The 14,688-nt window shown below is 37.5% G+C and overlaps 1 protein-coding gene across 2 annotated transcripts in view; it reads left to right on the top strand.

The window, feature by feature from the left end:
- Positions 1-14,688, top strand: part of LOC103017871 (S-adenosyl-L-methionine-dependent tRNA 4-demethylwyosine synthase TYW1) — a 214,919-nt gene that overhangs the window by 13,598 nt on the left and 186,633 nt on the right. For both annotated transcript variants that reach the window (XM_057529605.1, XM_007186512.2), the window contains exon 7: positions 4,242-4,361. In XM_057529605.1, coding sequence (XP_057385588.1) covers positions 4,242-4,361 — 120 coding nt within the window. The remainder of the gene's footprint in view (positions 1-4,241; positions 4,362-14,688) is intronic.

The raw sequence follows: 14,688 nt of genomic DNA, 5'->3' as shown, positions 1-14,688 counted from the left end.
TTTCACTTTCTTGGTCATGTCTTTTGATGCACTAAAGTTATTAATTTCCATGAAGATCAATTTGTCCATATTTTCTTTTGTTGCTCATGCTGTAGGGGTCATAATATGAATCCATTGCCAAATCCGAGGTAATGAAGAGTTATTTCTATGTTTTCTTCTAAGAATATTATAGTTTTAGTTCTTATATTTAGGTCTTTGCTTCATTTTGAGTTTATGTTTGTGTATGGTGTGAGGTCAGGGTCCAGTTTTATTCTTTGGCATGTGTAGATCCATTTTTCCCAGCACCATTTGTTGAAAAGACGATTCTTTCTTGACTGAATGGACTTAGCACCCTTGTCAAAAGTCCATTGTCCACAGATGTGTGGGTTTATTTCTGGATTCTGTTCCACTGATCTATATGTCTCTCCTTAAGTCAGTACCACACTGTAGATTTGTAGTTAAGTTTTGACATCAGAAGTCCTCCTACTTTGTTCTTTTTCAATGTTGTTTTGGTTATTTTGGGTTCCTTGCAATTCCATATGAATTTGAGAAGCGGTCTTTCCATTTCTTGCAATTCCATATGAATTTGAGAAGCGGTCTTTCCATTTCTGCAAAACACATTGTTGGGCTTTTGATAGGGAGTGTATTGAGTTTGTAGATCACTTTGAATAGTATTGTCATCCTAACAGTATAAAGTCTTTCAGTCCATGAACACGGGCTGTCTTTCCATTTATTTATGTGGTCTTTAGTTCCTTTCAGCAATATTTTGAGTTTTCAGTGTCCAAGTGTTTTACCTTGGTTAAATTTTTTCTTACGTATTTTATTCCTTTAGAAGCTATTGAATTCCACAGTCATCAGAGAAGATACTTTGGTTGATTTTAATCTTTTGTGGCCTAATGTATGGTCTGTCCTGGAGAATATTCCATGTGCACTTGAGAAAAATGTGTAGTCTCCTGTTTTTGAGTGGAATGTTCTGTATATATCTATTAGGTCTAGTGGATTATAGTGTTGTCCCAGTCCTCTGTTTCCTTATTGATCTTCTATCCAGTTGTTCTATCCATTATTGAAAGTGGGGTATTGAAGTTTCCAACTATTGTAGAATTATCTTTTCTCCCTTCAGTTTGTCAATTTTTACTTCATATGTTTTGGGCTCTGTTAGGTCCATATATGTTTATAATCATTAAGTCTTCTTGGTGGGCTAATACTTTTATCAATATATAATATCCTTTGTCTCTTGTAACAATTCTTGGCTTAAAGTCTATTTTGTCTGAGGTTAGTATAGCTACCCTTGCTCTCTTTTGGTTATTATTTGCATGGCATATCTTTTTCTTTCTTTTTTTTATGTTTTTTTTTTGGCTGTGCCACGTGGCTTGCAGGATCGTAGTTCTCCAACCAGGGATCAAACCCAGGCCCCCTACAGTGGAAGCACAGAGTCCTAACCACTGGACCGCCAGTGAATTCCCTGGAATATCTTTTTCTATCCTTTGACTTTCAACCTCTTTTTATCTTTGGAGCTAATGTGAGTCTCTTGTAGACAACTTGGAGTTGGTTCCCTTTCTTCTTTGTTTTGATCCATTCTACTTGTCTCTGCCTTTTAATTGGAGAGTTTAACCCATTTTCACTTATAATAATTACTGATAAGCAAACGCTTCTGTCATTTCATTATACTTTCTATATATTTTACATCTTTTTGTTCCTTAATTTTTCCATTACTGCCGCCTTTTGTGTTTTATTGTTTTTTTTTTTGTGGTGTACCAATTTGATTCCTTTCTCATTTTCATTTCTGTACATTTTTAAGTTATTTTTTGGTAGTCACCCTGGGGATTGCAGTTAACCTCTTTGACTTACACCACTCTATTTGAATTAATATCACCTTTATATACAAAAACTGTGCTCCTATTCAGCTCTGTCCCATCCCCTCTATGTTACTGTTGTCACAAATTACGAGTTTACATGTTGTGTGCCCATTAACATGGATTTTTAGTTATTTTATGCATTTGTCTTTTAAATCATATAGGGAAAAAGGAATTATAAACAAAAATTACAGTAATACTGACTTTTGTATTTAACCTATATATCTGACTTTAATTTTCCTTTTTCTTGGTTCCGTGTTTACTTGGTTTTTGTAAGCCTTTGACTAATTCTCAGAGTTCTGACAGAATGACATCTGTTGGTTTTTGCTTAATTTTTAGGTGTGTCTGTGGGGGAACAAGCCCTTAGAGTTACCTACTCTGGCGTTTTTGCTGATACCACTCATAGTTTTTAACATTTAAAAAATTTAAGTTAAAAAATGTTTTTGAAATCAAAAGTAACACTTGTACATATAAGACTTCAAATAGTACTTAGAGGCTTATAATTAAAAACTGTACTTCCTTGTCTGTTTCTATCTAATTCTTATTTTCCCAAGGCAGCCACTTTTAATTCTTTTACCTTTTTCATTTATATTCTTAAATAATAGTCCCTTCCTGCTATTGATTTTTAAAAATTTCAAAATCACACCCACACACACACACACCCACACCCACACACACACACACACACAGCATCACTTCCCTTCCTCTTATTCTCTTGTATGGTTGTATCACACTTTCTGGTTGGACCATTATTCATTGTCATTATTGTAACTGTGTGCATATTCATATCTGCCCTATATACTAGATTATTATATTTTCATTCTTATACATTTATTCTCCTTAAGATTATTGCTGCATTTTTTAAAATAAATTTATTTATATTGTATTTTTGGCCGCGTTGGGTCTTCGTTGCCACGCACGGGCTTTCTCTAGCTGGGGCGAGTGGGGGCTACTCTTCGTTGTGGTGCGCGGGCTTCTCATTGCGGTGGCTTCTCTTGTTACGGAGCATGGGCTCTAGGTGCACGGGCATCAGTAGTTGTGGCACGCAGGCTCAGTAGTTGTGGCTCACGGACTTTAGAGCGCAGGCTCAGTAGTTGTGGTGCATGGGCTTAGTTGCTCCGCGGCATGTGGGATCTTCGTGGACCAGGGCTCGAACCCGTGTCCCCTGCATTGGCAGGCAGCTTCTTAACCACTGCGCCACCAGGGAAGTCCCCTGTTGCTACATATGTTTTGATTTCTCTATAGCCATCACTAATTCCAGAACTAACAGCACTGAAAGTTGTTTTTCAGTATTCTGTAGTTGTTTCTGATTCTTGGTGGCTTCTCGCGTGCCCTCTCCTTCTGCTCCACTGTGGCGTGGCTGCCCTCGAAGCCTTGCTGCAGCTGAAGTCCTGTGTCTTCCATCCACAGCCTTCCTCTCGCCAGCTTCTTGGGTTCCCTAATTCTTGTGTCTCATATCCTCTTATCTCTCTACTGACTCTTGTTTTTTGGAGCACATTCTCCAGTAGCTCTTTGAGAAAGGGTGTTTTAAAGGTGTATTTTCAGACTTTTCATATCTGTGAGTCTTTATCCCATCTTCACAGTTGATTGATGCTTTGGCTGCGTGTAGAATTCTAGATGGGAGTCATTTTCTTTCAGAAAATGGAATGCATGATCCATTGTCTTCTAGTTAAGAGTGGAACCCAAGTTTAATTTGGTTCTGAGTTTGTATTATATTATCTTTCTTCACCCCTCCTACAAACCTTAAAACCTCCAAATAAAATCCCTCTAACCATCTATTCTTCGCTCTGTTCTTTCCCCCAAATTCTGTGCCTGTTTATCTTGCTTTCTCTGCTTGTACAGAACATTTTTTCTAGTTTATCTTTACACCAAGGATGCAGCCTTGTGGGGTCCCCAGCTTTGACTCTGGTCTCCTGTGTAAGAATTTCCTCCTAGTATCGTCCCTTCAACTTTACCTGCTCTTCCCTTGTCCTGTCCTGCTGTCAAAATAGGTTCCACAGATTCAGCAGATACTCTCAGCTCCATGTGTCACTTACCTCCTAGGATTCGCCTTTTTAGTTCATATTTGTCCTCTTTGGATTCCTTACGTTTTTGCCAACTCCATAATACATTTAAAATTATGCTTTTAAAATGTAGGGACTTCCCTGGCAGTCCAGTGGTTAAGACTCCGTGGTTCCACTGCAGCTTTGTAGGCCGTATTGTTTCTGTTGCAGCTATCAGCTCTGCCATATTAAGAAAGTAGCCATAGATAATGTGTAAATGATGGGCTCCTTTAGATTTGGCCTGAGGCTGGCTGGCCTCTAGCCTAAAATATCTCAAGTCCATCCAGTGAACTTACAGTCTGGGAAAGAATATTAGACACTTTGCTACTTTGCACAGTGTATTTCTGAAGCATTGATGTTCTAACAGGAAGAGCCCTTTGGGAGCACCAGTGAGGAAGAGTCTGGTACTGAGGACCATCAGAGTCTAAAATCTGTCATTGATGTTGAAGACCTCGGCAAGATTATGGATCGTATGAAGAAAGAAAAGGTACTGTAATTTTGGGAAATGGTGAGCTGGGATCCTACAGTTGGTTGACATCTAGCATCTGTATTGGTGCATAGGCCGTCTGAGCTCATAATTGGGCAGTTTTATTTCTTTGCCTCCTGTTTTGAGAGTTTTATACTTTTTTTGGCCATTTTAACATGAGTTTTGTGAAAATCTTTCTCAGCCCTGTGGAAATGAGCTCGTAGTAGAACAGACATAACTGAGGAAAGGGTAGATGGTTAGAGGGACTTTCCTCAGTGTTGTGGCTGAAGATGACAGGATGAGCAGCATGATGAGATTGGTGTTGAGATTCCCAGTGGAACCCTCATGTAAAAGTGCTTCCCTGTCGTAGACCGAGTGGTGTTGGGCTTAGGGATGGCATGGTGGTCTGTGGGTGTTGAGGTCAGCTTAGGTGGAGGCCCTGGGAATCTAGGAAATGTTCATCTAGGTTGTCATTGTCTTAGTTACTCAAAGAGTAAGAGAATGTACGGTGTAGTAGGATTTTATGCAGAGTCTAATGATCTAAAATTGAAATAACATTATATATACAATAATATAAAAATATAAAGTCTCAATTTATGTGTGAGTTTTGGGAAATGAGAATATCCTAAGGTAAAAATGTATCGAATGCATAAGTCTTAGAAACAAAAGAAGCAAACTGTGGAAAAATCCAGGAAAACCTATGATAAAATTAACACAAACTCAAATGATACAGTTCAGTAAGGCAGCAGGCCATAGTAAGGTAAAAAGTCAGCACCCTTTATATTCCCAGATAATAACCAGTTAGAAACTGTGGTGGGAGAGGACCCCATTTACAGCAGCTACATAAAAAATAAAAATAAAATAAATAAAAAAATAAAAAATAAAAAAATAAAAAATAAGCACGCACATAGGGATGCACTTCTGAAGAAATAATCTTAAATCTCTATGAGGAAGACTTTAAAACATTCCTGGAAGATGTAAAAGTGCCTTGAACAAATGACAAGACCTTCCTCATTTTTAGATATGGTGACTCAGTATTATAACGCTGTCAGTTCTTTTAAGTTAATACATACATTTGATGCAATCCCGTTAAAATTCCAGTAAGGTATTTTTTTTTGGAGCTAGACTGGTTGAATCATGTGGAAAAATAAACATGCAAGGGTAGTTAGGGAAACTTTGGCAAAAGTCATAATGAGAAAGGCTGGCCCTACCAAGTATTTAAACTTACCACAAGGCATCTGTAACTGACACTGTGGTACTGGCTCCCAATGAGACAGACAGACCAATGCAACAAAATAAAATTCCAGGAATAGATCCAAGAATATACGGAATTTCATATATGATAAAGGGGTGCCTCTTTTCCCCAGGGGGAAGATATACTTTTAAGATAAATGATGTTGACAACTGGCTAGCTACTCGTGAAAAGATAAGTTGGCTCTGAACCTCATACATACATCAGGATAAACTCCAATCTGAGTTAGATCTCCAATCAGAGATATAAGTGTTGAAAAATACGTAAATAATAGAATTAGATGCATTATTTAAAACTTGAAGAAAGATTTTGTATATTATCTGAAATCTGGAAACAATAAAACATTGAATGTCAGTGATTTTTAAAAAAATTCATGTGGCTAGAAACAAAATCAAAAGACAAATGATAAAGTGAGGGAAAATATTTGCCCCTTATGCTATAAAGAAGGAGTTAATTTTTCTACCATACACAGCACTCTTAAAAATTGAATGAAAAAAAAATAATAGAAAAAAATAGGAAAAACACACGAATAGGCGAGTCTCAGAAAAAGCTCTACAAATAGACTTTAAACATGAAAAAATCCTCAAATTCACTCTTAATAAAGGACATGCAAATTAAAACTACACTGATATACATTTCTCACCTAGAAAAGTAGCAGAAATTCAAAAGTTGGACAACACACAGTTGGTGAGGCTCTGTGGAAACAGGCACCCATACCTTTCTGATGGGAGTCCAGAATGGTATACCCATATGCAGGGGCTTTTGGCAGTCTTTACCAAATTCACACGCATTTACGCGTGATCCAGCAGGCCCAGATGTATAAATTTGCCTTGAAGATACATCTTCACAAATACAAAGCAGCATCTGCACAAGGTTATGCCTTGCAGCAAGTATAACAACAGCTGTTGGATACTGGCTGAAAAAAGCATGATGTACCCACACAGTATAATATTGTTGTACAGCTGTGAAAAATAATAAAGTAGATCCATATGCATTAATGTGATTTCCAGGTGGTATGATTTGGAGGCTGGTATGAACTTAAGATTTTAAAAAATGTACGTTTATTGTCATGTTATATTTGCAAATTTATAATTTAAGTGTGTGCGCGTATAAATAATATTTTGTGGCTGTGTTTGTGGAAAGGACCTGTCATATTCTGACACCAGCTAACACCCAGTTAATTCAAATGACCTGCAGTTCAATTCAGTTCTGGCACTACCTGGAGTTAGTGTCAGACCCCACAGGTTTAGGGGATAGTCCTGTGCAAGACTGTCCCCACTTCAGTGGTAGCTGTAAGTCTAAGGGTCCACTTGGACTTCCGACCAACTGGCCATAAGTATGGGGGTTCTCATGTCCGATCCCCTCACGTTCGATAATTTGCTAGGATGACTCAGAACTCACTGAAAGCACTGTACAAATCTCCCTTGATTTACAATGGTGTTATGTCCCAATAAACCCATTTTAAGTTGAAAGTTTTGTAAGTCAAAAACATATTTAATACACCTAACCTAGCAAATATCAAAGCTTAGCCTAACCTACCTTAAACATACTCAGAACACTTAAATTAGCCTACATTTGGGCAGAATCATCTAACATAAAGCCTATTTTATAATAAAGTGTTGAATGTTTCATGTAATTTATTGAATAGCGTACTGAAAGTGAAAGAGTGGTTATATGGGTACAGAATGGTTTTGAGTGTTTTGGTTGTTTATGCTCCTTTGTGATTGTGTGGCTGACTGGGAGCCTTGGCTTGCTGGCATCACAAGAGTGTATTGTACTGCATATGGCTAGCCTGGGAGAAGATCAAAATTCAAAATTCGAAGTAAGGTATCTACTAAATTTGTATCGCTTTCGCAACATCGAACCATTATAAGTCAGGGACTTATGGTTACAGTTTTGTAGTGCCCCCTCCTCGTGGAATCTGGGCACATCACCCTCCCACCCCATCAATGTGTTCACCACCTAGGAAGCTCTACTGAGCTTTATTTTTTACTTTATAAATTTATTTATTTATTTATTTATTTTTGGCTGTGTTGAGTCTTTGTTGCAGTGCACGGGCTTCTCATTTCAGTGGCTTCTCTTGTTGCGGAGCATGGGCTCTAGGCGTGTGGGCTTCAGTAGTTGTGGCACGTGGGCTTCAGTAGTTGTGGCACATGGGCTCAGTAGTGGCTTGCGGGCTCCAGAGCGCCGGCTCAGTTGTTGTGGTGCACAGGCTTAGTTGCTCCATAGCATGTGGGATCTTCCTGGACCAGGGCTCGAACCCGTGTCCCCTGGGTTGGCAGGTGGATGCTTAACCACTGCGCCACCAGGGAAGCCCTCTACTGAGCTTTAGCATCCAGAATTTTTATTGGGGTTTCATTATGTAGGCATGATTAATTAGATCATTGGCCAGGTGTTTGAACTCAATCTCCAGCCAACCTCCCATCCCCCTCATGTCCCTGGAGATCCAGCTGGCCCAAAGTTGCATTATGTGATTGTCTTCTGGTGACCAGCTCTCTTCCTGAAGCTATCTAGGGGCCCACTGTGAGTCACCTCATTAGCATAACAAAGACACTTCTGTCTCTTTAGGAAATGCCAGGGTTTTTTGAAGCTCTGTGCCAGGAGCTAGGGACAAAGACCAGATGTATTCTTTATTATGCCACAGACCTAGAAACAAACAGAGTAAGCACTCAGATCTTGTTTTCTAAAGTCATTCCCCTACTAAAAGGAACTAGGGCTCCTTGAAGAAATGGCTGATTCCAAGTTGGGGAAGGGAATGTAACAGATGAGCCTGGGACGTCTTGTTGAGTAGGTAGGTCCTCAGTGTCTAAAGGATATAGGAACCAGCTTGAGGAGTTTCCCACAGGCCAAATATGGGGCAGTTTGAACATCAAAAATCAATATAATGATTATACAATGAACATAATGGATTATATTACATCAAATTAAAAAAAATCAATCCTTGTGCTACTCAAAAAAAAAAAAAGGGAGGCACAGGAGAAAGTCTTTTTTTTTTTTTTGGACTTTTTTTTTTCTTTTTAACATCTTTATTGGACTATAATTGCTTTACAATGGTGTGTTAGTTTCTGCTGTATAATAAAGTGAATCAGCTATACATATACATATATCCCCATATCTCCTCCCTCTTGCATCTCCCTCCCACCCTGCCTATCACACCCCCTAGGTGGTCACAAAGCACCAAGCTGATCTCCCTGTGTTATGTGGCTGCTTCCCACTAGCTAGCTATTTTACATTTGGTAGTGTATATATGTCCATGCCACTCTCTCATTTTGTCCCAGCTTACCCTTCCCCCTCCCCGTGTGCTCAAGTCCATTCTCTACATCTGCATCTTTATTCCTGTCCTGCCTCTAGGTTTTTCAGAACCTTTTTTTTTCTTTTTAGATTCCATATATATGTGTTAGCATACAGTATTTGTTTTTCTCTTTCTGACTTACTTCAATCTGTATGACAGACTCTAGGTCCATCTACCTCACTACAAATAACTCAATTTCGTTTCTTTTTATGGCTGAGTAATATTCCATTGCATATATGTGCCACATCTTCTTTATCCATTCATCTGTCAGTGGACACTTAGGTTGCTTCCATGTCCTGGCTATTGTAAATAGAGCTGCAGTGAACATTGTGGTACATGACTCTTTATGAATTATGGTTTTCTCAGGGTATATGCCCTGTAGTGGGATTGCTGGGTCATATGGTAGTTCTATTTTTAGTTTTTTAAGGAACCTCCATACTGTTCTCCATAGTGGCTGTATCAATTTACATTCCCACCAACAGTGCAAGAGGGTTTCCTTTTCTCCACATCCTCTCCAGCATTTGTTGTTTGTAGATTTTCTGATGATGCCCATTCTTACTGGTGTGAGGTGATACCTCATTGTAGTTTTGATTTGCATTTCTCTAATAATTAGTGATGTTGAGCAGCTTTTCATGTGCTTCTAGGCCATCTGGATGTCTTCTTTGGAGAAATATCTTAATTTAGGTCTTCTGCCCATTTTTGGATTGGGTTATTTGTTTTTTTAATATTGAACTGCATGACCTGTTTATATATTTTGGCGATTAATCTTTTGTCCGTTGATTCGTTTGCAAATATTTTCTCCCATTCTGAGGGTTGTCTTTTCGTCTTGTTTATGGTTTCCTTTGCTGTGCAAAAGCTTTGAAGTTTCATTAGGTCCCATTTGTTTATTTTTGTTTTTATTTCCATTACTCTAGGAGGTGGATCAAAAAAGATCTTGCTGTGAGTTATGTCAAAGAGTGTTCTTCCTATGTTTTCCTTTAAGAGGTTTATAGTGTCTGGTCTTACATTTAGGTCTCTACTCCATTTTGAGTTTATTTCTGTGTATGGTGTTAGGGAGTGTTCTCATTTCATTCTTTTACATGTAGCTGTCCAGTTTTCCCAGCACCACTTATTGAAGAGACTGTCTTTTCTCCATTGTATATCCTTGCCTCCTTTGTCATAGATTAGTTGACCATAGGTGTGTGGGTTTATCTCTGGGCTTTCTATCTTGTTCCATTGATCTATGTTTCTGTTTTTGTGCCAGTACCATATTGTCCTGATTACTGTAGCTTTATAGTATAGTCTGAAGTCAGGGAGTCTGATTCCTCCAGCTCCTTTTTTTTTCCCTCAAGACTGCTTTGGCTATTCAGGGTCTTTTGTGTCTCCATACAAATTTTAAGATTTTTTGTTCTAGTTCTGTAAAAAATGCCATTGGTAATTTGACAGGGATTGCATTGAATCTGTAGATTGCTTTGGGTAGTATAGTCATTTTCACAATACTGATTCTTCCAATCCAAGAACATGGTATATCTATCTGTTTGTATCATCTTTAATTTCTTTTATCAGTGTCTTATAGTTTTCTGCATACAGGTCTTTTGTCTCCCTAGGTGGGTTTATTCCTAGGTATTTTATTCTTTTTGTTGCAATGGTAAATGTGAGTGTTTCCTTAATTTCTCTTTCAGATTTTTCATCATTAGTGTATAGGAATGCAAGAGATTTCTTGCATTAATTTTGTATCCTGCAACTTTACCAAATTCATTGATTAGCTCTAGTAGTTTTCTGGTGGCATCTTTAGGATTCTCTATGTATAGTATCATGTCATCTGCAAACAGTGACAGTTTTACTTCTTCTTTTCCAATTTGTATTCCTTTTATTTCTTTTTCTTCTCTGATTGCCGTGGCTAGGACTTCCAAAACTATGTTGAATAATAGTGGCAAGAGTGGACAACCTTGTCTTGTTCCTGTTCTTAGAGGAAATGCTTTCAGTTTTTTACCATTGAGAATGATGTTTGCTGTGGGTTTGTCATATATGGCCTTTATTATGTTGAGGTAGGCTCCCTGTATGCCCACTTTCTGGAGAGTTTTTATCATAAATGGGTGTTGAGTTTTGTCAAAAGCTTTTTCTGCATCTATTGAGATGATCATATGGTTTTTATTCTTCATTTTGTTAATATGGTGTATCACATTGATTGATTTGCGTATATTGAAGAATCCTTGCATCCCTGGGATGAATCCCACTTGATCATGGTGTATGATCCTTTTAATGTGTTGTTGGATTCTGTTTGCTAGTATTTTGTTGAGGATTTTTGCATCTATATTCATCAGTGATGTTGGTCTGTAATTTTCTTTTTTTGTAGTATCTTTGTCTGGTTTTGGTATCAGGGTGATGGTGGCCTCATAGAATGAGTTTGGGAGTGTTCCTTCCTCTGCAATTTTTTGGAAGAGTTTGAGAAGGATGGGTGTTAGCTCTTCTCTAAAGGTTTGATAGAATTCACCTGTGAAGCCAGCTGGTCCTGGACTTTTGTTTGTTGGAAGATTTTTAATCACAGTTTCAATTTCATTACTTGTGATTGGTCTGTTCATGTTTTCTATTTCTTCCTGGTTCAGTCTTGGAAGGTTATACCTTTCTAAGAATTTGTCCATTTCTTCCAGGTTGTCCATTTTATTGGCATAGAGTTGCTTGTAGTAGTCTTTTAGGATGCTTTGTATTTCTGTGGTGTCTGGTGTAACTTCTCCTTTTTCATTTCTAGCTAATGGTTTATCAATTTTGTTTATCTTCTCAAAGAACCAGCTTTTAGTTGTATTGATCTTTGCTATTGTTTTGTTTTTATTTCATTTATTTCTGCTCTGATCTGTATTTCTTTCCTTCTGCTCACTTTCGGTTTTGTTTGTTTTTCTTTTTCTAGTTCCTTTAGGTGTAAGGTTAGATTGTTTATTTGAGATTTTTCTTGTTTCTTGAGGTAGGCTTGTATAGCTATAAACTTCCCTCTTAGAACTGCTTTTGCTGCATCCCATAGGTTTTGAATCATCGTGTTTTCATCATCATTTTTCTCTAGGTATTTTTTGATTTCCTCTTTGATTTCTTCAGTGATCTCTTGGTTATTTAGTAACGTATTGTTTAGCCTCCATGTGTTTTTTTTTTTACGTTTTTTCCCCTGTAATTCATTTCTAATCTCATAGTGTTGTGGTCAGAAAAGATGCTTGATATGATTTCAATTTTCTTAAATTTACTGAGGCTTGATTTGTGACCCAAGATGTGATCTATCCTGGAGAATGTTCCGTGCGCACTTGAGAAGAAATTGTAATCTGCTGTTTTTGGATGGAATGTCCTATAAATATCAATGAAATCTATCTGGTCTGTTGTGTCATTTAAAGCTTCTGTTTCCTTATTTATTTTCATTTTGGATGATCTGTCCATTGGTGTAAGTGAGGTTTTAAATTCCCCCACTATTATTGTGTTACTGTCGATTTCCTCTTTTATAGCTGTTAGCTGTTGCCTTATGTATTGAGGTGCTCCTATGTTGGGTGCATATATGTTTATAATTGTTATATCTTCTTCTTGGATTGATCCCTTGATCATTATGTAGTGTCCTTCCGTGTCTCTTGTAAGGAGGAAGTCTTTACAGAAGGTTTCCAGATTATAAATAAAGAAGGCATGATAGAATTAGGAAATTACCTGTTTGCAGTCCCTAGTGTAATAATTGATTTAAGCAAGGATTAGGTGAAATGTATTTGAGGAACAGATATTGACATAGTCTCAAAACATCATGCCAGGAACTAAACCACTTAGACGTGCCAAAAATAAATAAATCAGTGGGGAAAAAAAAGTCCCCCATAGATTATTTACTAAGCATAAAGGGAAACATGTACCTTTACAAAGAATCAAATTTAACATCATCATTTATGTTACAACTTGACCTTATGTACCTCCTGATATGATGTGTAGCAAGGTGTATGCGACATCATCTATGCAATTTTGTGTCAAAAAAGTTTAACCTGAATCTAATGAGGAAACAATCAGACAAATCCAGAACATGGGGCAGTCTAGGAGACAACAGGCCAGGCTCTTTAAAGAGTCTACGTTGTAGACAGTAACAACAACAATAAAACATGGGGTGGGTACTGTTCTAAGATTTTAAAAGACTAATGAAATATAAACAAATGCATTGTATAAACTTTGATCTTGAATCGGAGAGAAAAGACCATTGTCTGGACATTTGAGGACATTTGAATTGAATTTTCTATTAGGTAATATTAGATTTATGTTAATTTTTCAAATTGTAATAATGGTGTTGTAGTTCTGTAGGTTCATATCTTTTTCTTGGAGATGAATTTTGCAGTAGTTTAAGGGTGAGGGCTGTGGTGTCTGCAACATACTTTCAAGTGGTTCAGCAAAATTTTGTTTTTATACATAACACACACATACATACATGTGTATTACAAGTGTTTGTGTGTGTGTGTGTTTATAGATAGATATTGATCAAGCAAGAGTAGTGAATCTAGGTGAAGGGAACGTGGGTCTTCACTGTACCTTTCAACTTTTCTGAAGTTTTCAAGATAAAGAGTGTCAGGGGAACTATTTTCCCATGCCCATAAAACAAAATAAAACAAAATAAGAGGCCCACAAAACAAAATAAAACAAAAAAACTAGTATCAACTGGATTATGAATTATTTATGATATTGCCATATGAGAATACCATTTTTTGATAGGACTAGTTGGTGAATAACTAGTTTTGAATTATATAAAAGTCTTGAGTACTTATTATATCTGTAAAACATGAAGACCTTCTAATTTTACTCTGGGTAGACTCATACGATAGCAAATGGTAATTTAAGGAAACAAATTTAACGATTTTTAATTTAATTTTGACTAGTTAAAATTTTTTTCACTATAGGGACTTCCCTGGCTGTCTAGTGGTTTAGACTCTGTGCTTCCATTGCAGGGGGCGTGGGTTCGATCCCTGGTTGGGGGACTAAGATCCCACAAGCTGAGTGGCTCAGCCCAAAAAAATTAAATTAAATTAAATTAAAAAAATTTTTTTTCACTATAAATTAACAAACTTGTAATAATGAAAATTTGGAAAATAGAGAAAGGGCAAAAACCTACCAGTAATTCCATCTCCTCAGAAAAAATCACTATTAGTAATTAAATAAATATTGAAATATTTATTTAAATTTTATTTCACATGCACCTAAATTTCTATTTTTTTTTAAATTAATTAATTTATTTATGGCTGCATTGGGTCTTCGTTGCTGTGTGCAGGCTTTCTCTAGTTTCAGAGAGCGCGGGCTACTCTTCGTTGCGGTGTGCGGGCTTCTCATTGCGGTGGCTTCGCTTGTTGTGGAGCAGGAGCTCTAGGTGCACGGACTTCAGTAGTTGTGGCATGCGGGCTCAGTAGTTGTGGCTCGCTGGCTCTAGAGCGCAGGCTGAGTCGTTGTGGTGCACGGGTTTAGTTGCTCCACGGCATGTGGGATCCTCCTGGACCAGGGCTCAAACCCATGTCCCCTGCATTGGCAGGCAGATTCCTAACCACTGTGCCACCAAGGAAGTCCCTAAATCTCTATTTTATTATAAAAATATTTATCATATTCTTCAGACAGTCTTTATAACCTTATTTAAAAAATCTTACAGAAAAATCTTTCTAAAGTAATAAATACTGGTATAGTCTATGTTACAACAAGGATTACTTTTGGGAAGTTATCATAAAAGCTGCTTTGTTTTGAGTTTTACTGTCCTTTTTCAACCTGCATGGGAGGGGGACCCCTTCCCCTGTCTTGGGATGAAAACTCTGATGGACTCCATGACTTTTCTGGTCATTTTTGGT

Source organism: Balaenoptera acutorostrata, chromosome 15 (assembly GCF_949987535.1).
Source record: "Balaenoptera acutorostrata chromosome 15, mBalAcu1.1, whole genome shotgun sequence".
Taxonomy (NCBI): domain Eukaryota; kingdom Metazoa; phylum Chordata; class Mammalia; order Artiodactyla; family Balaenopteridae; genus Balaenoptera; species Balaenoptera acutorostrata.
The sequence above is the reverse complement of the archived record's forward strand: the minus strand, read 5'-3'. Positions and strand labels throughout refer to the sequence as shown.